Consider the following 25,731-nt stretch of genomic DNA (forward strand, 5'->3'; position numbering starts at 1 on the left):
GGTCTGAGGTAGGTCACATCTTTATCTCCTCTGGTCTGAGGTAGGTCACATCTCTTACTAACTGAAGGTTAAAATCTCCCTTTCAAAACATAAATGGTATGTAGCACAATTTTGTTTGGTCCACATTTGCAAAATGAACAAAATAAAAGTGTAGGTGTCTACTTAGAGGTGAGTACACAAATATTTCTACAGGGATTTGGCGTTCAAAATCTGCCATGTTAAAAACCTCGTCCTGTCAACCAACCTTCCATGGTACCACTGGCAGCCATTTACGTTTTGGCCACCGCTAATAGCAACTAAACCGTGAGTTGAGAGAGCGAGGGGTAGTGATGACCATTACTGGACCAGGAATCTCGTTCCTACTCCAGAACACACTGGACAGAGAAACAGAGCCTTCTAAGTAAATATTATAGATTCACATTTACAACTTCATGTATCCTATACTTCCTCTGTGACAGGATAATTCATTCATAAATCAACCATCACAGATTACAAGAATGTCAAACTCAATAAATATATACATACAATGTATGAAATAAGAAATGAGATTTGGGTGATATGGAAATATGGTGGGGGTGTTGATATTCTAGTATAACACACATGATCAAATGTTGATTGTTTATTTGATCTTCCTTAGTAAAGACTTTGGGTAGAAATGAATGTTCTGGTGACGACAGGAATAAGGAACAGAGTATAGAGACGATACACTACACAGAGGGAGATAACTCTAGGTACTTACTACTGGTCGTATGGCTGCATGGGTTCTACATCCACGTACGGACGCTGCATCATCCACGGCATGTCAGCATTGTTCTGTTAACCAACCACCACAATCAAATAAAAACAACTGTCAAAAACAGTTAACAACAATGATTATATAAGTACATCATTACAATCTGATTATCAGGTTAGTTTTTTGAGGTGCATGTTTTGCAAAAATCATGACAATGTATCATTTGCAACTCGTACAGTCAACAAACACTTTATTTTTTGTAATTTTGAAATGGTTGTAAAATTTGCAAAAATTATATATGTGCAAAAATTATGTGATATATGGCATATTTAATATTGTGCATAGTATATAATATATATAATATATTACTTTTTCTTTCTTTTAAAAATCCTCATCAATGAAATATAAGATATGATCAAAGTACATTTCATTAAAGTTTAAAGCAAGAAAATACAAATGATCCCTGAAGTATGAAGTGCCTCTATCCACATATCACCTGCCTGTATTTATATATAACTGATAATTTGACAATAAAATACTTCAATGCATATATGTAATTAGAACAAAAGATGAGAATGTTTATCCTGTCAGTCCTTCTTCATGGGTTTCAAACTCATAACCCAGAGGTGGAGGGCTAGCAATAAACTCGGCCACCACAGCCCCACATGGTTATGGCTCCTGCTTGATGATTATGTTATGTTGTATTTTCAAAACCTCTCAGTGTTTTAGTCTCAGATTCCAATGCAATGTTGAGTAAATCATTTTATAATCTGATCAAAATAGGTTAGGTCAACGACACGTCAAGTAAGCAATATTAACCAGTAAACATTACACTAAGCAGTCTATTGTAAGCCAATGAGAAAACAAATGATATATACAGGTAACCTTCGATATATACAGGTGACTTTTGATATAATCATACAGGTAACTTTTGAGTTGTTTTTATATATACAGGTAACTTTTGAGTTGTTGCTATATATACAGGTAACTTTTGATATAATCATACAGGTAACTTTTGAGCTGTTTTTATATATACAGGTAACTTTTGAGTTGTTGCTATATATACAGGTAACTTTTGATATAATCATACAGGTAACTTTTGAGTTGTTGTTATATATACAGGTAACTTTTGATATAATCATACAGGTAACTTTTGAGCTGTTTTTATATATACAGGTAACTTTTGAGTTGTTGCTATATATACAGGTAACTTTTGATATAATCATACAGGTAACTTTTGAGCTGTTGCTATATATACAGGTAACTTTTGATATATACAGGTAACTTTTGAGCTGTTGTTATATATACAGGTAACTTTTGATATATACAGGTGACTTTGAGCTGTTGCTATATATATAGGTAACTTTTGAGCTGTTGCTATATATATAGGTAACTTTTGAGCTGTTGCTATATATAGGTAACTTTTGAGCTGTTGCTATATATACAGGTAATTTTTGAGCTGTTGCTATATATATAGGTAACTTTTGATATATACAGGTGACTTTGAGCTGTTGCTATATATATAGGTAACTTTTGAGCTGTTGCTATATATACAGGGAACTTTTGAGCTGTTGCTATATAGATAGGTACAATGTAACTTTTGATATATACAGGTGACTTTGAGCTGTTGCTATATATACAGGTGACTTTGAGCTGTTGCTATATATACAGGGAACTTTTGAGCTGTTGCTATATATACAGGGAACTTTTGATATATACAGGTGACTTTGAGCTGTTGCTATATATACAGGGAACTTTTGAGCTGTTGCTATATATACAGGGAACTTTTGAGCTGTTGCTATATATACAGGTAACATTAGAGCTGTTGATATATACAGGTAACATTAGAGCTGTTGCTATATATATAGGTAACCTTAGAGCTGTTGTTATATATACAGGTAACATTAGAGCTGAAATGTTATGAAGCTAAAACAGTATGAAATTGTATACAAAAAGCCAGAAGATTATCAACATCAGATAAATCACACTATTTAATAGTCAACACAAACAACCACAGCCTATGATTAATGGTTAACATCAGCCATTCCCATGATGTATACCTCCAGTTCTTGCAGACTATACCGTACTCTGTCGCCCACAAACATGTCTGGTACCGTCCTCCTAGTGACAGGGGACTTGGGGGCCACACCTGGCTCGTGCCAGCCCCCCTGGGGAATAACACCAGCACGTCAGATACAACATTTCAGTTTAATTGAAGACTACCCAGACTGACACCGAATGTACATGTACAATAAAAGACCAGTAAATCTAGTAAAAATTTATAACTTCTGTAGTCAATGACATGTCACAGAAGTCTTCAAACTCACGAGGTATTACATTACTGTTACTGATTTCCATAGTTGTTTTTATCAAACCTATTGGTATCACAAACTCAAAAGAAGATGCCCCTGGGGCCTGAATATCACTCACTTGATAGAACAAAAATTTGTCATTCAAAGTGAAGTGGGGTACCAGCTAACACATGGCAGCTGAGTTGTCAACCTTGTTGATATTGGAGTATCCAGACCCCTGCCATATTATCACAGCATAAATCAACTTATTATATGAATGTATAGATACCTTGGCTGGAGGAGGGAGTCTGGTGTTCTGTTTTAGCAGATTCTGTTGTTTTTATATAGTCTGGCATTCTGTTTTGGCAGATTCTGTTGTTTATATATATGTATATACATACCGGTGCTAGAGGGGGGAGTCTGGCATTCTGTTTTAGCAGATTCTGTTGTTTATATATATACATACCGGTGCTGGAGGGGGGAGTCTGGCATTCTGTTTTAGCAGATTCTGTTGTTTATATATATACATACCGGTGCTGGAGGGGGGAGTCTGGCATTCTGTTTTATCAGATTCTGTTGTTTATATATATACATACCGGTGCTGGAGGGGGGAATCTGGCATTCTGTTTTAGCAGATTCTGTTGTTTATATATATACATACCGGTGCTGGAGGAGGGAGTCTGGCATTCTGTTTTAGCAGATTCTGTTGTTTTAGCAGCTCTATCTCATTCTGAAGCTGCATCATCTTCCTCAGCTGTTCTTCCTGAAGACGACGGAGCTGTGCTTCAAGTTCATCTGCAAGGATACAAGGTCAAAGTCAAGGTCAAACTTTAAAGTGTCACACCAGCTAGTTCAAGGTTAAACAACTAAATAATAGTTATATTATATAGACCATATTGATTCTCTATTTGACAACACTGAGTCACTTCTGAGAGTGGCTACACACATTTATTTAGTTCCAGTTACACAAGCTTATATCGCTAGGTGGGAAAATGTCCCACACAGCAGTGTCTGTTAGATGATAATGAAGTAAGGTTCAATAAACTGGAAGACATCATTAACTGTTTGTCAAATCTAAGTGTTTCCAGGGACTTCCATTGAAGGGAGACATTTAATTGTAAAAACTCAGGAAAATGTTTAGCTTTTTGAGATGCAGAATTCTATCTTGATCACCAATGTGATTTTGATGATTTAGACAACAGAGTAGCTGTGTTTTAGTTACCATTGATACTGGTATCTACACATGTATTATAAACAAGGGGAGGTAATCCTAGGGACTGATTACTACTGAAGAGGAATCAGATGATAAACAGATAAAATTGGTAATCATGGTGTACTAGCCTATTTTTATGTTTACTTGTCGTAGGAATACACACGTCTCTTGTGCAGAGAATTTCACTTCCATAAATAAAATACAAATGGAACCTAAAAGTATGGTGTTTTTTCTCAGAAGAAGAAAGAAAGTCAAAGAGAAAAGATGAGGAAAATTTCCTCAAAAAGGAAGACAGAGGCAGACATTCTTTCAAGCATTAGGATGTTACAGGGAGAGAATCTGCAAATTAGCAAATTTTTTATTGAAGGGAGAAATTTTCAAAAACAGACATTGTCTCTTTTATATTGACACTGTTTTTATTTGAATTCACTTTGAACTGTAAAGCAATGAAAGAAAATAATGGACTAAATCTAGAAAAATTATTACAGATACCATTTACAGATATTCAATTGAGCACTGATCAATGACATAAATCAATGATGATATGCGTGACAAATGAATACACCTTTGATAATTCTATAAGCGGTTGAAGTGTGATCTACATGTATTTTAATCTTCTTTTCAATCTTCTAACTCCTTATTCACAATGAAAAGGAAAGTGATACTCTAATCATTGAGAACTTTCGTCTATAAACACCTTTCAATCCAATGAAATATATAGCCCACCAGGATAATTCTCCCCATTTCACACTTAACATTGAAATTCATATTCCAATGCCACTTCTTAAATTGAATGTCAATTGCTATACTAAGATATCTTTGTACATTACATGTCTCCAGTAAAATGTGAGAACATCACGAATAATGAATTATACTGCCAAGCTATTAAATGCCTTCAGAGCACTTTAGAAATGAAAACACATACATTAGAATGACAAAGCTTACCCGGAATATCAATACACCTTAATGCTTCTCTCTCATACCTTCGGCTGTAATATTGGTTTATCTCATGCAATAAACTCATGTTTTCTGTGGCTGTATTGAATGGCTTGCAATGTAATAATTAAAATCACATGATTTTATTATGACATCACAATGAAGAAAAAGGCGCAATATAATATGGCATCAACAAAATGGCTGTTTCTCTTTCAAAGTTGAAGGTCTAAATGTAGGACTTGGGAAAATTATGATAGAAAAGCCATGTGTGACAGAAAAGTACTCTTTCATGTTTGGGTTTGAAGTATATGGATATTCTACTGTCAGGATCACAAAATGTGGTAAAACCTAATGGCAAGCCTCCAATTGTGACCTCTCAGGTAGAATATCTATTTGATCATTTTTCCAGAAACAATTTTTGAAGTTCCTGGTAATTAATACGCATTTAGTATATTTATAGCAACAGACATTGCATGAGCATTAAGGATCAATGTGAATGAATGTCAAATGTCAACAAAATCTAACGTATTGGAAGTGTAACAAATTTTGGAATATCACTCATACATATATCTAATCTTTGTAAAACAACCAGATAGCATGGAGTTTTGTCACAATTGTTAACTGATTTGGAGATCTTTACAGTTTGTCCTTTACACAATATTGCCTCGTACCCATATTACTAAGTTAGTGACAAACATACTTCTGATAAACTGTATAACTGCCAATAAATAGCTTTACTATGAGAAAAGTTTGGAATTGTGGATAATCAAGGTGTTATAGGTCACATGATGATCAGGAGGCAACAAACCCTCTAAACACATCATAGTCACTTACGTCTTAACGACATAAAAATCAGATTCCTTTGTCAAACAGGATTCCTACACAGACATACAATTCTGAAAACTTCTACAGGAATTTTCAAATAGAAAATTTGTTCTGTTTTTGCCTTTTTGTCCCTCCTGAATGTTCAGGATTTCAATTTGGATAAGCAAATAGTCAACAAAAGTTTATTTATGTAAACTGTGTAAGAACTGAATTGATTCCATCTAGCGGAGGTATGGACATTTTTGTAAAGACTCTGTACATTTAAACCCTTTAATGGTTTTCAATTATCCCCACTGGAATAACCAAAGTGAATATCCAAAAATGGCTCAATGTGAGATTATATTTTTCAGAGAAATATAATTTAAGGTTAGGCTAAAAAACTTTTAAATGTATTTTAACAGACAGGTAGAGCCCTATGTGTGCAGTTCTGAATGCCGTTCTGAATTGAGACTTGTATTTGAGCATGAATTTGTATTCTCTGTCATTATAAAAACCACCAGTCCATGATTGAGAACGATCTGAGGAGATATACTGTAACATGGTACGGTGATATCGGTCACCAAAGATATACTGTGGTATAGGTGATATCAGTCACTAAAGATATACTGTGGTATAGGTGATATCGGTCACTAAAGATATACTGTGGTATAGGTGATATCGGTCACCAAAGATATACTGTGGTATAGGTGATATCGGTCACCAAAGATATACTGTGGTATAGGTGATATCAGTCACTAAAGATGTACTGTGGTATAGGTGATATCGGTCACTATAGATATACTGTGGTATAGGTGATATCGGTCACTATACTGTGGTATAGGTGATATCGGTCACTAAAGATATACTGTGGTATAGGTGATATCGGTCACTATAGATATACTGTGGTATAGGTGATATCGGTCACTAAAGATATACTGTGGTATAGGTGATATCGGTCACTAAAGATATACTGTGGTATAGGTGATATCAGTCACTAAAGATATACTGTGGTATAGGTGATATCGGTCACCAAAGATATACTGTGGTATAGGTGATATCAGTCACTAAAGATATACTGTGGTATAGGTGATATCGGTCACTATACTGTGGTATAGGTGATATCGGTCACTATACTGTGGTATAGGTGATATCGGTCACTAAAGATATACTGTGGTATAGGTGATATCGGTCACTATACTGTGGTATAGGTGATATCGGTCACTAAAGATATACTGTGGTATAGGTGATATCAGTCACTAAAGATATACTGTGGTATAGGAGATATTGGTCACTATACTGTGGTATAGGTGATATCGGTCACTAAAGATATACTGTGGTATAGGTGATATCGGTCAAAAGATATACTGTGGTATAGGTGATATCGGTCACTATACTGTGGTATAGGTGATATCGGTCACTATAGATATACTGTGGTATAGGTGATATCGGTCACTAAAGATATACTGTGGTATAGGTGATATCGGTCACTAAAGATATACTGTGGTATAGGTGATATCAGTCACTAAAGATATACTGTGGTATTGGTGATATCGGTCACTAAAGATATACTGTGGTATAGGTGATATCGGTCACTATAGATATACTGTGGTATTGGTGATATCGGTCACTAAAGATATACTGTGGTATAGGTGATATCGGTAACTAAAGATATACTGTGGTATAGGTGATATTGGTCACTAAAGATATACTGTGGTATAGGTGATATTGGTCACTAAAGATATACTGTGGTATAGGTGATATCGGTCACTAAAGATATACTGTGGTATAGGTGATATCGGTCACTATACTGTGGTATAGGTGATATCGGTCACTATACTGTGGTACATTGATATCAGTCACTAAAGATATACTGTGGTATAGGTGATATCGGTCACTAAAGATATACTGTGGTATAGGTGATATCGGTCACTAAAGATATACTGTGGTATAGGTGATATCGGTCACTATACTGTGGTATAGGTGATATCGGTCACTATACTGTGGTATAGGTGATATCGGTCACTATACTGTGGTACATTGATATCAGTCACTAAAGATATACTGTGGTATAGGTGATATCGGTCACTATACTGTGGTATAGGTGATATCGGTCACTAAAGATATACTGTGGTATAGGTGATATCGGTCACTAAAGATATACTGTGGTATAGGTGATATCGGTCACTATACTGTGGTATAGGTGATATCGGTCACTATACTGTGGTACATTGATATCAGTCGCTAAAGATATACTGTGGTATAGGTGATATCGGTCACTAAAGATATACTGTGGTATAGGTGATATCGGTCCCTATACTGTGGTATAGGTGATATCGGTCTCTAAAGATATACTGTGGTATAGGTGATATCGGTCCCTATACTGTGGTATAGGTGATATCAGTCACTATACTGTGGTATAGGTGATATCGGTCACTAAAGATATACTGTGGTATAGGTGATATCGGTCACTATACTGTGGTATAGGTGATATCGGTCACTATACTGTGGTACATTGATATCAGTCACTAAAGATATACTGTGGTATAGGTGATATCGGTCACTATACTGTGGTATAGGTGATATCGGTCACTAAAGATATACTGTGGTATAGGTGATATCGGTCACTATAGATATACTGTGGTATAGGTGATATCGGTCACTAAAGATATACTGTGGTATAGGTGATATCGGTCACTAAAGATATACTGTGGTATAGGTGATATCAGTCACTAAAGATATACTGTGGTATAGGTGATATCGGTCACTATAGATATACTGTGGTATAGGTGATATCGGTCACTAAAGATATACTGTGGTATAGGTGATATCGGTCACTAAAGATATACAGTGGACCCTCGATAATCCGAACACCTTCGTTCCCAGTCCAAACCGTCCGGATTACGAGTTTTCCGGACTGCCGAATTTCGTGTACCAGGTCAAAAAAATTGTCGTGTAAGAGTTATCTCCCTTGATTATATACAATCCGGGACGTTTCATAAACACGTCTAATTGTCAGACTTTTTAACAATAAATATACTTATGTTTCTGATATGATTCTTGATTTGTTTTGTAGAAAGTAAAAAATAAACTATGTTTTTAAAAGAACATGTAAAGTGAAAATTGTTTTATTTATAGCGGGCATATGTGACCTACAAACAACACACATGTGTCACGTCCCGGAGGTTCACAAACAAGTAGAAATTACAAACGTTAAATACCTTAAATAAAATTCCCGGATTTTACAACTTACCGTCAGTCCATGTTTTTTTTTATGATTTTTACGTACCAGAAACCCCAAGCTATCTATTTAAAAGTACGCGACACCAGCGAGAACTACCCAAGATGTCCGATAATTATTAAACCCGTATTCACTTAACAATGTGACGCTTAGTTAAGTATCAGACGACTATTGACTAATTTGTGTGTAATCAACCCAGTTCTTGTGATCACTGCTTAATACGTAAATGTGTATGTAATTAATAGCATGCATCTTTCAATGAGTCGTCGTTTCACGTAACGGTGTTACAAAGCCGATATCCGTGTTTACCCAATACAAGTGTTAATGATGTTAATTACCGATCATAAATTTATTACATGTATTTGAGATTGGATAGGTCGTGGAGAAAAAGCAATGTACCGTTATAAAAACAAAAGCTACACATTGTAACACAGGTAAACACCCGGGGCTATGACCTGGCAGCGGTCGCTATGACTACGCACAGTGTCAAGCGATAGTCTGTACAGCTGTCGACACGGGTGACTTGCCCCGACATTTTTTTCTCCTTGTGGTGAAAAAATCGTCCGGATTATTGAGGGAAATTTACTAATGAAAAGTACGTTCCGTTCCCAAAATGGGCTTCCGGAATCGGAATCCGAATTTCCGGACTGGTGAGTACAAATAACGTTACGGAAATCCGTTCCCGTGCATTTCCGTCCGGACTGTGAGTTTTCCGGACTATCGGCGTCCGGATTATCGCGGGTCCACTGTACTGTGGTATAGGTGATATCGGTCACTAAAGATATACTGTGGTATAGGTGATATCGGTCACTAAAGATATACTGTGGTATAGGTGATATATCGGTCACTAAAGATATACTGTGGTATAGGTGATATCGGTCACTATACTGTGGTATAGGTGATATCGGTCACTAAAGATATACTGTGGTATAGGTGATATCGGTCACTAAAGATATACTGTGGTATAGGTGATATCGGTCACTATAGATATACTGTGGTATAGGTGATATCGGTCACTAAAGATATACTGTGGTATAGGTGATATCGGTCATTTTAGGGTTGTCTAATATGTTTTATTAAGATATATATACTGGTACATGTTGATACCAATATAAACAGGTTTGTCACTATCAACAGTTCAGCCATAATAAGACAGTTATATTTTGTGGTATACATTCTCTTTATTAAATGCTTTTTACAACATACAAAATCACTATAAACCTACTGGTTAGTTGTATATAATTGAGAAGGAATTCTCACCTCTACAGTGAATCTTTATTAATAACAAGACTTTATACCACACATATAGAATGTTACAGCACCGTTTGATGTCAGGTAAATCCTACCTGGTAATTACATTAGAGGATTAACTTGGTCGGCGTATTCAACAAAATTAATCAAAGTTTACCAATACATGAAATATCTATAAAATGTGAACTTTAAGTATATACATAGTTCCTACTTGATGCTATTGGCTTAAGTCACACTGTATTACAATTCAGGGGGACTTTTTCAGTATATACATGTATAGTGTATGTCCCCGATGAACTTAACTGATAATTACTGACCCAGTAATGGAGGGAGTTCTATACAGTACTTAATTATATACATTAATTATATGTCAAACATATCAAATGATTATAAATATATACGTACTAGGTACTAGTTAAATACTTGTACGTACCAGGTACTAGTTAAATACTTGTACGTACTAGGTACTAGTTAAATACTTGTATGTACCAGGTACTAGTTAAATACTTGTATGTACTAGGTACTAGTTAAATACTTGTATGTACTAGGTACTAGTTAAATACTTGTACGTACTAGGTAATAGTTAAATACTTGTATGTACTATAGGTACTAGTTAGAGGTCATTAAGGGTAACTATAACAACAGGTAGGATTGCACACTGGTGGGAAATTAAAACTGATATGACCTCAGATTAGCATCCCTGTACAATGAGGCTGAATATTCATATTCTAAATATTGTGAGGGCCATGTACTCTCTAGACAGATTATCCTTATCAATGACCTTGGCTATGGCACTGTTGACTCAAAACTGTACACTGCTGAATATAATGACATTTTCCCCAAATTCTATAACTCTTAAAAAATTATTTAGAAATTGTATAGAATTAACTTGTGTGATGATTAGAGGGGGTCATTAGAGGGGGTCAACATCATTAGATATCAGACAATTAACTCTACACAAATGTAAGCTATGGAGACCAATATCATTATCCTACATCTAATACTTTATTAGAAGAGTTTAATGTTTTCAACATGTCTGACCACTACATGTATGACCTTCAAAGTCGGCCAAGGTAATATATATTTCAAAACTCTTGACATCCGATATTATAACCTCAGAAATCTACAGGACAATCCAGATTCTACTCCCTTCTGCAGGATAGGGTAATGGCGTTTTTCTGCAGGATAGCGTAATGGCGTTTTTTAAAATAACTCATAAAATATTGAAAGTGAGTCAAGGTTATTTCTTAACTTTTGATAGCCCAGCTACTGCCTTAACACTGGCAACAGGTATAGGGAAAATATGTTATCATTTGTAGTTCTACTGAAGTAATTACCTTTCTGACCCTGTGACCTTGAATAATGGTCAAGGTCAAATATTTTATCAATGTGATCATCACATATCCCTTCCAATAACATAACTGGGCTTTGTAACTATGATCTAGTTGTTAACAGCTATTAAACTGACTGAAAATAGATAATGTGTCATTTACTCCACCATAGCCTGTTCCAAGCCGTGTTGACACCATCTAACAGTTGTCCCAGACTGATATTCTAACCTAGAATGGCAGTAGAGGTTATAACCTAAATTGAGACTTTAAACCTGCAACATCAACAGCACACATCATGCTGAGTTATTGTATAAGATTATATACACATCCTGTCAGGTAAGGTAAAATCTCTCCCCGGTAACAATTTGTCACAAACTTGGAGGTTTCTATACCAGTGATTTGTATGTTATTCTTATGGGACAGTTGTGCTATGGTTTCAGAGTTATGATGTGGCTGACCAATAGCTTGATCGACATTCAAGGCCGACACTGAAGAAACAAATTACACAAAGATATTCTCTTGTAGATCCCTCAATGTAATCCATTGGAATTTATATACTGCTGTGAAAAATAACACTTTTATGTAATAATTCCTGACATTCCACTGGTAAAATGTTATAATTCTACATTTACCAGTACATGATGTACCTCACTTAACACTGAACAGTCCATCAGGAGAATGACAATCTCAAAAAGTCAAATACTGGCTATATGTATATCCCTGTTAGACAAATTTGTCTGTGGTTCCTTCAGTACATAATTTAAGGAATCATCCGAGGCCGAGCCCAAAGTACATATAGGGGTTATGTCCTTGTTGGAGTAATTCTATTTTTATTCCTGAACATCATTGGTCCACTGGTCTGTCAACAACCTCAGTTTACACCCTAAAAGGCTGCCCCAAGGCTATGCCCTTGTCAGAGTAGTTATTCCTGAACATTATCAGTCTCAGTTTACACCCTAAAAGGCTGCCCCAAGGCTATGCCCTTGTCCGAGTAGTTATTCCTGAACACTATCAGTCTCAGTTTACACCCTGAAAGGCTGCCCCAAGGCTATGCCCTTGTCCGAGTAGTTATTCCTGAACATTATCAGTCTCAGTTTACACCCTGAAAGGCTGCCCCAAGGCTATGCCCTTGTCCGAGTAGTTATTCCTGAACATTATCAGTCTCAGTTTACACCCTGAAAGGCTGCCCCAAGGCTACACCCTTGTCCGAGTAGTTATTCCTGAACACTATCGGTCTACCAAGCTGTCGGTACCTGTCTATGACATCACTTTTCGGAGATGTTGGTATAGGACCATTGTAATTTTGATTCCTAGGAAGGAAATCAGTGTGACTTTTACCAGCTTCCAGAAAATCACTTTGTTGGTGATATTGACCTCTTCTACCCCAGTTATGCTGGTAGTAGTTATCTGCAAGGTTAGAAAACTGACGATGAGACTGGAAATAGTCATGCCTGTGTCCATGTGGTTTTTCATGTCTGTCATCCTTTTCATCATCAGAATCCATAAATGGCATTGCTCTGTATTCATCTTCTTTCCTTTTTTCCATCTTCAAATACTCGGCAAATGATCCAGGTGTTTCATTCTCGTCTCCTGTGATTTCCCTCAGATCAAGCCGAGGCACAGCAGGCTTGTCAGCCTTGTCAGATTTCAACTCTTTACTCTTTAACTGCTTTAACTGCAGGTCTGCCAATTCTAGATCCAAAAGGTTAAGTTTTTTCTGATACTGTGATATATCCACACTTCTGTTAGGTTTACTAGCACCTTGACTTTGATCAGTTCCATGACCTTGAACTGACCCCTGACCTTGATAAGGTCTTTGGGGATAAGAAGCATCATTGTGATTGAGCTGGTGTATGGTGGATACAGGATGATCAGTTTTACTATTTTTACTTTCACTTTGTGGTAAACTGTGTACAGAGGACTTCCGTGACCTTGGCCTACTATGACCTTTTTCAGAACTCTTTGAGTACTGTTGTACAAGATGGCCATACTGTGCCTCAAACTGGTCAAGTCTGTCGTACGGATCCTTCTGGGATGGGGCCTGTAATGAGGGGTTAAAGGTGACTCTAGGGTTAGCGTCTTTGGTGTAATGCCTACCTTCTCGGTCCGACTTCTTTCTATTCATGAAGTTCTGTTCCTGTAGCAGCAACAGCTCTTTGTGTAGTCGTTCGTTTTCCAACTCCAGCATCTGTAGCTGGCTATGGTGGTCCTTCTTGTCTGTAAAACACAACACTCATTTCACTAACCAAATTTTTGATGTCATTTGCGAGTATTTTGTAAAAAAAAAAATAATCCTGAATTATGTGAAACCGTTCTGGAAGTTGTGTAGGGATTGATCTGATATTGAATATCTGAATAATGAAGATTTATGTGATATTGAATATCTGAATTATGTGAAACCATTCTGAAAGTTGTGTAGGGATTTATGTGATATTGAATAAATGGTACCAGGATTTAACAATTTTACTCTAATATAAAGAGCAGTAAATCAAATCCATTACATAAACATTCCTATATCGTGGTAAAGTCTACACATTATACTAAATACGTAGGGATACAGTTGACCACTAATATACTACAGTACTGGGAGGGTGATTTAGTACTCCAACCCTGCAGGAGCAATGAACCAGGGTCGAGCAATTGGGATTAAAAATCACCCGTGATATCGCCCGAGCGATGTTGCTGAGAGAGTGATCTAGCAGCGACATCGCTCCCACAGCTACATCGCTCAGACGACATCCCTCCCATAGCAATGACGTGAGCGGTATATGACACTGTATAATGTACGATACCTTTTTTCTCTGGGGCCTGTTTCATGCCATCCTCTATATTCTGGGCTTCAGCCTGCATCTGTGCCATCTGTGCAAGTACGTCAGGATCATTGCCCCCATTTTGGAGGTAGGCCTGTCTCATTGCACTGCAATATAATTGATATATACACTAAAAAATAGTCAACAGCTGAATGTTTATACACTAGATAATAGTCAACAGCTCAATGTTTATACACTAGATAATAGTCAACAGCTCAATGTTTATACACTAGAAAAAAGTCACCAGCTGAAAGTTTATAAACTAGAAAATAGTCAACAGCTGAAAGTTTATACACTAGAAAATAGTCAACAGCTGAATGTTTAATCACTAGATAATAGTCAAAACTTTTGCTGAATACCTATTCTAGTTAAATTTTCCCTTTTACCGGAGGAGGAAATTTTTTTTTATAGCCTTAAAAATGGAAAAAAATTCGGCTCACATTATCACTTAATCACTGGACGGACCCCCCACCCCCCTTTCGAAAATCCTGGATCTGTGCCTGATCCCGAATGATTGCAACTGTGCTATATTCATTTTTCGCCGGGGGATTTTGCCCCCCTGGAACCCCCTACGCCCTGGACTCGTTGGGCGGCCCCTAGACCCCGCGCAAAAAAAAAGAAATAAAAAAATCGGCTCGCGCCTGTGGCGCTCGCATTATCACTAAATTACTGGACCTCCTTTCAAAAATCCTGGCCAGGCCTGGTGATTCATGTTTTACTATAAATAATATATCCTGATTTGCGTAAATAACTTATTTTGTACTACATTTTGCGGAGGTGGCATACGATTTGTTTAGTGCGTAAAATTAAAGGTTAAAAAAAATATTGCCCCCCACTTTTTGACGACTTCCTACGCCACTGCAATGTTTATACACTAGAAAATAGTAAACAGCTCAATGTTTATACACTAGACAATAGACAATAGCTCAATGTTTATACACTAGAAAATAGTCAATAGCTCAATGTTTATACACTTGATAATAGACAATAGCTCAATGTTTATACACTAGAAAATAGTCAACAGCTCAATGTTTATACACTAGATAATAGACAACAGCTCAATGTTTATACACTAGATAATAGTCAACAGCTCAATGTTTATACACTAGATAATAGTAAACAGCTCAATGTTTATACACTAGATAATAGTAAACAGCTCAATGTTTATACACTAGACAATAGACAATAGCTCAATGTTTATACACTAGAAAATAGTCAACAGCTCAATGTTTATACACTAGATAATAGACAATAGCTCAATGTTTATACACTAGAAAATAGTCAACAGCTCAATGTTTATACACTAGATGATAGTAAACAGCTCAATGTTTATACACTAGATAATAGTCAACAGCTCAATATTTATACACTAGATAATAGTAAACAGCTCAATGTTTCTACACTAGATAATAGACAATAGCTCAATGTTTATACACTAGATAATAGACAATAGCTCAATGTTTATACACTAGAAAATAGTCAACAGCTCAATGTTTATACACTAGAAAATAGTCAACAGCTCAATGTTTATACACTAGACAATAGTAAACAGCTCAATGTTTATACACTAGATAATAGACAATTGCTCAATATTTATACACTAGATAATAGTAAACAGGTCAATGTTTATACACTAGATAATAGACAATAGCTCAATGTTTATACACTAGAAAATAGTCAACAGCTCAATGTTTATACACTCGAAAATAGTCAACAGCTCAATGTTTATACAATAGAAAATAGTCAACAGATGACTATTTAAAGTTTATAGAGTATTGCTATGTTAAAGTTTATAGAGTATTATTATGTTAAAGTTTATAGAGTATTATTATGTTAAAGTTTATAGAGTATTGCTATGTTAAAGTTTATAGAGTATTATTATTTTAGAGTTTATAGAGTATTATTATGTTAAAGTTTATAGAGTATTATTATGTTAAAGTTTATAGAGTATAACTATGTTAAAGTTTATAGAGTATTATTATGTTAAAGTTTATAGAGTATAACTATGTTAAAGTTTATAGAGTATTATTATGTTGAAATTTTATGGAGTATTGCTATGTTAAAGTTTATAGTGTATTGCTATGTTAAAGTTTATAGAGTATTGCTATGTTAAAGTTTATAGAGTATTACTATGTTAAAGTTTATAGAGTATTACTATGTTAAAGTTTATAGAGTATTACTATGTTAAAGTTTATAGAGTATTGCTATGTTAAAGTTTATAGAGTATTACTATGTTAAAGTTTATAGAGTATTGCTATGTTAAAGTTTATAGAGTATTATTATGTTAAAGTTTATAGAGTATTGCTATGTTAAAGTTTATAGAGTATTGCTATGTTAAAGTTTATAGAGTATTGCTATGTTTGTTCCATTTTTCCACATTACCAATGTAATATGTACAAATATGAGATTTACACCTGGTAGGTGATTACCTGGGAAATATTTACAGAGTACTGACTATCTGGTTATTAGGTACCAGTATACTAACCTGATCTCAGCCACCAGGGAGTTGCCATAGTACACAGGGTACACATAGGACTTGCGGTCAGAGGGAGGCTGAGGCTGGGGCCGAGGCTGCATAGATTTCTCCACCTCACTAAAACAGAGAAACAGGGCCTATAGAACACTCGGCTACAGTAGTTCATTATAGAACCTGTCATTACCGACACCTCACTAAAACAGAGAAACACTCAGCTACAGTAGTTCATTATAGAACCTGTCATTACCGACACCTCACTAAAACACAAAGACAGAGGCAATAGAATATAATAGAACAGTAGTTCTTTATAAACTTGTGATTACCGACACCTCTTTTCACTAACATTCAAAGAGAAGATTTGAATAGTTAAGGCACATACATTTTAAGTGTACATTACAGATATCAAAATTACTGATACTAAAATCTGTACCAATGTACAAAAAGTTGTATTTACATTTTTAGGATAACTTACACAATTCATATTACTTTTACTAAAAGTGATAAGTATAAGAATAAAACTACAGGATATAATAGCAACTCCTTGCCTAAGTGTAACTTCATCGGACAAATTACTACATACCGTATTCAACCTAATAAGCAAGTCTGCCACTTAAAGTGCACCCCACCTTTTACAGGAAAAGAGCAAAGTTGCACTTATTGAAATGACTTAAAGTTCCTTACCTCACAGATCTGCCAATATCGTTTTATCTTTCAGCCAAAGACTGGATTATTTTCAGTATACATAAATGTATGTAAATGAAAATAAAAACTTTTTTTCCATTCAATTCTTACATAAAGATTTTCTCTGTACATGGTTTTAAGGGCACTTTCTGTAAGTACAGTGTTCTTATTAGGTCGAATACGGTTTACTACTATAATATGACAGATAACATAAAAATGAACAATATTGAAGTTTTATCAACATGGAATAAACTATGTATAACTCAAAAAATATTAAAACATCAGGCATACAGAAATAACACAATAATGAACAGCATAAACATCAGCATGCATATCAATCTAACAGTCAGGCAAACCTGTGACGCCACGGATGGAGGCTGGGTTGATAGGAGAAGTGATGAGGAAGGCTTGAGTGTAGGAGAGGCTGACCAGGGTGAAGCTGACCGGGAGGAGGCTGACCAGGGTAAGTTTGACAGGAGGGTAAATAAGCACTATACTGGTTATTTGGATGCGGATACTGACGCTGATTGATCTGCCCTCTAGGAGCCACTCTTTCCTTCATAGTTTCCATGTGTCTACGTAAATTTTTGTATTTATCTACAAGACTCTGCTCTGGCATCACTTGCTGAATATCCTTCGAACTATTATTTGATTTTGTATTTTCTTTAAAATTTTGCTCAGCAGCGTCTTGTCCTTCGGAGCTCAAACTATGCAGTTCCATTTCACTTGATATTTCTTGTAATGGAGACATCATTTCTGCCGAATGAGTGATGCGTCTTTCTGCAGTGCCCCTGGAGCCTGCAGTAATTTTCCTGACTTCTGACGAACTAGAATTCCGTGATACTGAGGTGGCCTTCCTCAGCTCTCTTCCCTCGCCTGCCTGGCCAGTCTGTAAACGTTCATTCTCACGTCCAGTCAACATCAATTCCATGGCTTTCTCTGAGTCTGGATCATCTAGAAGCTTATACTCCAAAGCTTCCAGTATGTTCATGGATGCCTCCATGTTTTCAATAAGATTTGTTGCCTTGCTACGTACAGGTATATAATTAAAAATGTTCATCTAGTTACTAGGACATTAAGTTAATGGGGAATTTAATTTCTACAAATAACACTGCTATTATACATACAATAAATGTTATGTATGGTATGTACAATACACAAGATTAGAATGAAAACAGCAGGTTCTGACTAGCATTAAGATATACTTATATTGCAACTATATAATTGAAGCAGAGAATGTTGGCTAACTGTACTATTTGGTGTATGCTACAGAGTTAAATAATACTTACATAAAGTTGACACGTTGACCATGGATGTCATACAGTTGTCTTCGTAGATCGTCCAGGGCAATCTTGTTGCGTTCCTCCTGGGCCCGGAGTTCTGACAGCAGTTGTGATGTATTGTCAGTCGGTTGCGGCTTGCTCCCTTTGTTAGCCAACTCTTCTAGACGTCGTCTGATATCTGTCAGAAAGTCACAAAATATTCATTTTCATACTCTAAAATGGTTGTCAACCAGAGTACCTCGGGCAGGAACAATATACACCCATTGAATGCCATATTTGTTATTGATGACTATATTGCATTGAAATAAATTTGGCTTAACCTTATGAGTGGTCAGTTGGCTTATTTGACCCTTATCTTTCTAACCTTATGAGTGGTCAGTTGACTTGTTTGACCCTTATCTTTCCGTCTCCAACTCATTAAACATAATTTGACATCATGATTATAAAGCCTCCCAAGATTCAAAGAAATCAATTGAAAAAAGTAGGGTGCCAGAACAAAAATCAAAAACTGAAAGTAAAAAAAGACAATAGCATTTGTAGAACCATATATAATGATATTTTGCATTTTATGTTAAATTACAGTTTGTATACAACTATGGATACTGCAACCATCGATCCATGTTATGTTTTCATAGCATTTATATTTGCTTAATTAACATAGATTCATGTTCTACATGTATGTTTTATTGTATCTTTTCCAGTTTATTTTCAGAGCTAGGTGTTCGGAAACGCCTAGTTATATTAGATGTACTGACATATTTTTACGTCGTGTAGTTGTTTAGATCTGTATGGAGGTTTGGTATCGGGATCACCAAGTACTTTCTATGCTAATGAGACGGGTAGTCATTGACCAATCAGCATTACCCCCTAGAGGGGTAGGAGCATTGTCAGCACCCTATTCAGTATTGATTCAGGCGGGTGATCATCGCTTGTTTTTTTATAATCCCACCCACCATCCCAAGCTTCACCTTTGTACTGGGCTGTTTGGATGATCTATACTAGTGCCCTGTTTGTTCTACCTTACTTTTCAATTTTTTATGTATTGTAATTAAGATGGGCTACTCACTCTTATATAATGGTCTTTAATACCTGATCGGCCTTTAATTCCTGGGGAATTTTACCCCCAATACTTTGTCAATCTTTAAAATCCTTTTATTCACTTAAGAATTAGGCCGTAGCGTCTATCACTCATCACTACAGGGTTACTAGGGTCAAGTCGCTTCTCTATGGCTAAATAGAGTCAAGCTCTTCTCTAGTAGGACCTTTCGGTTTAGAGTCAAGTTGCTTCTCTGCTTTCAGTTGAGTCAAGCTTCTTCTCTAAGTCGGGCATTTAATCTTAGAGTCAAGTCGCTTCTCTGCGATTCTATAGAGTCAAGCTTCTTCTCTAAGTTTGAGGACTCCATTTTTCTATCTTCACCGTGAAATACCTGAAGTCAAGCTGCTTCTCTGGAGTTCGACAGAGTCAAGCCTCTTCTCTAGGTGTTTCTCAATTACTTGTGTCTTGTTAATTTTAGTTAGCTAGTATTTTAGTATGTTATTGTGTAGAGTGAGTAGCCCCTGATATGCCAAATGTTGTTATAGTTGACATGTTCATTTGTTGAAAAGTGTTCCAGTTCGATTACAAGAATATTAATAAACAGGTAAACTGTTGTTCATGAGTTAGTTGTATATAAATCATGGCTATAAAGCCTACTATCAAGTTTCAAAGAAATTGATTAAAAACTGTAGGGGGAGATCTCAAATTTTAGAAATGAAATACTGATGCAAAGAGCAGTAACATCTGCAAAAATAGTCCTTTCAGGGAAACACAACTATATATCATGATTTTAATGTAAACGAAGTTTCATAAATATCAGTTAATAAATGTAGAACTCCAGACAAACGAAAGTTCACACTGGATGAATTATACCAGAATATTCCTGTTAAATTTGATGTGTGTATCACCAGAACAGCTAGGTACATGTAGTATATGAATGCTTCATACATTTCTGGGGTTGCAATGTTGACAGGCCTTCCAGGACAGGGGTCATCTTCAAGGCTCTGTCGGCCACGCTTAAATTCTGCCACCCACCTTTTCACTGTAGCATATGAAGGGGCATCTTTCCCTAGTGTTGCTACCATAGCATTATGGATATCCTTAGGTGTTAAACCATTTTTATGCAAATATCGAATCACTGATTCACCGATTTTGTCCATTTTGCAAAAGCCCCTTGTCTTGTTTACTTTAGAGTGCAACCTCGTCAATATAAACTATCCAAATGAGACCAGTCCATGGGTGCACAGCCCTATATAGTCAGAGAATAGTAGGACTTAAAAAGAACATCCTTGAGTACCTCCTTCAATACGAGGCTCACAACATATCAATCATCCATCGTAACTACCCAATAACCTATCGCCATATACCTTCTCGTTGTTTTTCCAGGTCCCTGTTTTTGATCTGGAGGTACTCCATCTGGCGACCATGGTTTTCTGCGAGTTGTCGGAGCTGGGAATCCTGGTTCGGGTTATACCTCTGGTATTCCTAAAATAAACAGCATACATTCAGCAATAATCTGATTTTTTAGTGCTACAAGTTTTGCCCACTATTCAACACCATACTCTAGTTGTGTTGGAGGGATGTTTTAAGTTTGTACATACATTTTGTGCTTTTGCCTTTGCTCTCTACAGTTTAATACCACCCTCTCTACCAGGACCAGTGGTTCATGTCTCTACCTGGTAATGAGGACCAGTGGTTCATGTCTCTACCTGGTAATGAGGACCAGTGGTTCATGTCTCTACCTGGTAATGAGGACCAGTGGTTCATGTCTCTACCTGGTAATGAGGACTAATAGTTCATGTCTCTACCTGGTAATGAGGACCAGTGGTTCATGTCTCTACCTGGTAATGAGGACCAGTGGTTCATGTCTCTACCTGGTAATGAGGACCAGTGGTTCATGTCTCTACCTGGTAATGAGGACTAATAGTTCATGTCTCTACCTGGTAATGAGGACTAATAGTTCATGTCTCTACCTGGTAATGAGGACCAGTGGTTCATGTCTCTACCTGGTAATGAGGACCAGTGGTTCATGTCTCTACCTGGTAATGAGGACTAATAGTTCATGTCTCTACCTGGTAATGAGGACCAGTAGTTCATGTCTCTACCTGGTAATGAGGACTAATAGTTCATGTTTCTACCTGGTAATGAGGACCAGTGGTTCATGTCTCTACCTGGTAATGAGGACCAGTGGTTCATGTCTCTCCCTGGTAAAGAGGACTAATAGTTTATGTCTCTACCTGGTAATGAGGACCAGTGGTTCATGTCTCTCCCTGGTAATGAGGACTAATAGTTCATGTCTCTACCTGGTAATGAGGACCAGTAGTTCATGTCTCTACCTGGTAATGAGAACCAGTGGTTCATGTCTCTACCTGGTAATGAGGACTAATAGTTCATGTCTCTACCTGGTAATGAGGACCAGTGGTTCATGTCTCTACCTGGTAATGAGGACCAGTGGTTCATGTCTCTACCTGGTAATGAGGACTAATAGTTCATGTCTCTACCTGGTAATGAGGACTAATAGTTCATGTCTCTACCTGGTAATGAGGACCAGTGGTTCATGTCTCTACCTGGTAATGAGGACCAGTGGTTCATGTCTCTACCTGGTAATGAGGACCAGTGGTTCATGTCTCTACCTGGTAATGAGGACCAGTGGTTCATGTCTATACCTGGTAATGAGGACTAATAGTCCATGTCTCTACCTGGTAATGAGGACTAATAGTTCATGTCTATACCTGGTAATGATGACCAGTGGTTCATGTCTCTACCTGGTAATGAGGACCAGTGGTTCATGTCTCTACCTGGTAATGAGGACCAGTGGTTCATGTCTCTACCTGGTAATGAGGACCAGTGGTTCATGTCTCTACCTGGTAATGAGGACCAGTGGTTCATGTCTCTACCTGGTAATGAGGACCAGTGGTTCATGTCTCTACCTGGTAATGAGGACCAGTGGTTCATGTCTCTACCTGGTAATGAGGACTAATAGTTCATTTTCTATGTTCACAAATAAAGTTGTGGTTTTTTTTTCAGTTTAGACAATGGTACAATTCTCAGTACGGAAAAAGTTAAGTTGTGAGAAAGGCAACATGACATGGATACATCAAAACACGATTATTTTGAACCACACACCTGTCACACACAAACACCAAAACCAGACGATTTAGTAAATGTGTATAGAGTTGATCTTTGAACCATTTTTGATATTGACAAATATCTCCACAACCACTGCTAGTGGGGGTTACAATTTACTTGGACAATGAGACAGAGACTTGGGAATGTTTGTACCATGTAAAGGCCTTGTCACTCCACAATACAACAACCTTATTAAGCTGTTTTATGTATACAGGTATACATGATAGATGAAATGAAAAGATTCCTCCTCAATACATTATAAAATTCTTTTGAGTAACTGGTACAAGCTCGGACAGGTAATAGGCCTATATATGTAGGTACCGTATAGCCATAATTAGAAATACCCTGCTGTTGAGTTTACTTGTATACCTGTTATCAAAACTTTGTAAACAAGCCAACGCTACAGGTTTACTCAAAATATTTTGTAATATAGGAAAATCTTATCTAATATGCTCCAGGTGAGTATGACTACTAGCTATACACAAACCTGACTGACAGACACATGGGGGGTTGGTTTCCCTACAAACAAGTGGCAGATATGGGGGGGGGGGGGGGGGGGCGCGCTCCCTACAAACCAGTGGCAAGGCTGGGGAAGGGGGGCTCCATACACACCAGTGGCAGGGCTGTTTATATTAATAAATCTTTCATAATATAAATTATATTTATATATTTTGTTTTCTTTTTTAATTGAAAATAATCAGATCACACTGTATGTGGTTCATCATCAATTAACTTGTTGATCATTAATATAGAGGTCATCTACAGATGAGTTAATTTTAGTACATTTCATTGTCATGCAGACATACAGAATATCTTAATCCAGGCATAATAAGTCAATATGTTAAAATATAAACATCAAAGGTACTTCAGTAAGGTGGTATAAAGTTGGATAATCCCTCTGTAACACCCCCACACCTGATCACAGTGGAACATATTGTCTGTACCAGGTAACACTCAACACCAACGTCATATACAACATTCCTCCTTACGTATGTCTTTAGAGTGCAAGTAGAATGTATAATGTTAAAACTATCCTCTAAATAAACAATATATTCATCTCTGTAATATAACCAGTAACATGCATGTATCAATTAATTTATAGGATCACATTGATACAACTTAATGTGATGTAACATATTGATCAGTATAAGGTAAATCTGAAGGGGAAAGCAAGGGGAAGGGGTTAGTTATCATCATCATCATCATCATCATCATCATCAATCAGCAGACCTATTAGAATTACTCCAATAAATAAATACAGTAGTAGAAGTCTACAAGGGTTATAAACAAACCGTTACATGATAAGCAGGCTGTGTATGTTCTACAAATATTTAAATCTTTTTGAGTTTGAAAATAATTTTACTTCAGATGTACGTTAATATATATAAGGTAGTCAACTGGCTAGTGACAACTTATATTACAGAAGTAAGGCAATCTATCTATCTTCAAAAATACTTCCGTCATATTTCTCCATAAATAAGCCCTTGCCTGGTAATAAGCACACTTATCCAGCAATAAGCCCTTGCCTGGTAATACGCACACTTATCCAGCAATAAGCCCTTGCCTGGTAATAAGCACGCTTATCCAGCAATAAGCCCTTGCCTGGTAATAAGCACGCTTATCCAGCAATAAGCCCTTGCCTGGTAATAAGCACGCTTATCCAGCAATAAGCCCTTGCCTGGTAATAAGCACGCTTATCCAGCAATAAGCCATTGCCTGGTAATAAGCACGCTTATCCAGCAATAAGCCCTTGCCTGGTAATAAGCACACTTATCCAGCAATAAGCCCTTGCCTGGTAATAAGCACGCTTATCCAGCAATAAGCCCTTGCCTGGTAATAAGCACACTTATCCAGCAATAAGCCCTTGCCTGGTAATAAGCACACTTATCCAGCAATAAGCCCTTGCCTGGTAATAAGCACACTTATCCAGCAATAAGCCCTTGCCTGGTAATAAGCACACTTATCCAGCAATAAGCCCTTGCCTGGTAATAAACACACGTATCCAGCAATAAGCCCTTGCCTGGTAATAAGCACTTATCCAGCAATAAGCCCTTGCCTGGTAATAAGCACACTTGCTGTTCAGTACAGTTTTGTTATGATGTTGGTATTCTCTGTTGTTTCAGTAAAAATACTTACAAATGTTCCCCCAACTCCCCACCTCCCCTAATTTTATGTCAAAGATAGCGTGATGGATTACAGGAAAAAGACGGTGTACATGTTTGATTTGACAGGTCATATTAAAATACAGTACAAATGTATACCCCTATCTACTACACATTAAAATACAGTACAAATGTATACCCCTATCTACTACACATTAAAATACAGTACAAATTTATACCCCTACCTACTACACATTTGTCAGTAAATGTTAGCTCAATCATAATACAGCTAGGTAAACAACTCTAACACCTTTACTGTGGTAAAGAAAGGAATTTGGCAAGGAGATAAGGTTAAGGATTTACAGTTAAAGTTACACAAAACATTAAAACTTAGAAAAATAAACACTACAAAAGAAA

The 25,731-nt window shown here is 36.6% G+C and overlaps 1 protein-coding gene across 18 annotated transcripts in view; it reads right to left on the reverse strand.

Moving 5' to 3' along the window:
• Positions 1–25,731, reverse strand: part of LOC117325189 — an 86,935-nt gene that overhangs the window by 44,881 nt on the left and 16,323 nt on the right. For all 18 annotated transcript variants that reach the window (XM_033881211.1, XM_033881206.1, XM_033881198.1 and 15 more), the window contains 7 exons: positions 21,451–21,568; positions 19,054–19,225; positions 17,093–17,200; positions 14,590–14,714; positions 13,895–14,014; positions 3,686–3,819; positions 740–813 (listed from right to left, as the gene is read on the reverse strand). In XM_033881211.1, the coding sequence (XP_033737102.1) occupies positions 740–813; positions 3,686–3,819; positions 13,895–14,014; positions 14,590–14,714; positions 17,093–17,200; positions 19,054–19,225; positions 21,451–21,568 (851 nt within the window). The remainder of the gene's footprint in view (positions 1–739; positions 814–3,685; positions 3,820–13,894; positions 14,015–14,589; positions 14,715–17,092; positions 17,201–19,053; positions 19,226–21,450; positions 21,569–25,731) is intronic.

Source organism: Pecten maximus, chromosome 4 (assembly GCF_902652985.1).
Source record: "Pecten maximus chromosome 4, xPecMax1.1, whole genome shotgun sequence".
Lineage (NCBI taxonomy): Eukaryota > Metazoa > Mollusca > Bivalvia > Pectinida > Pectinidae > Pecten > Pecten maximus.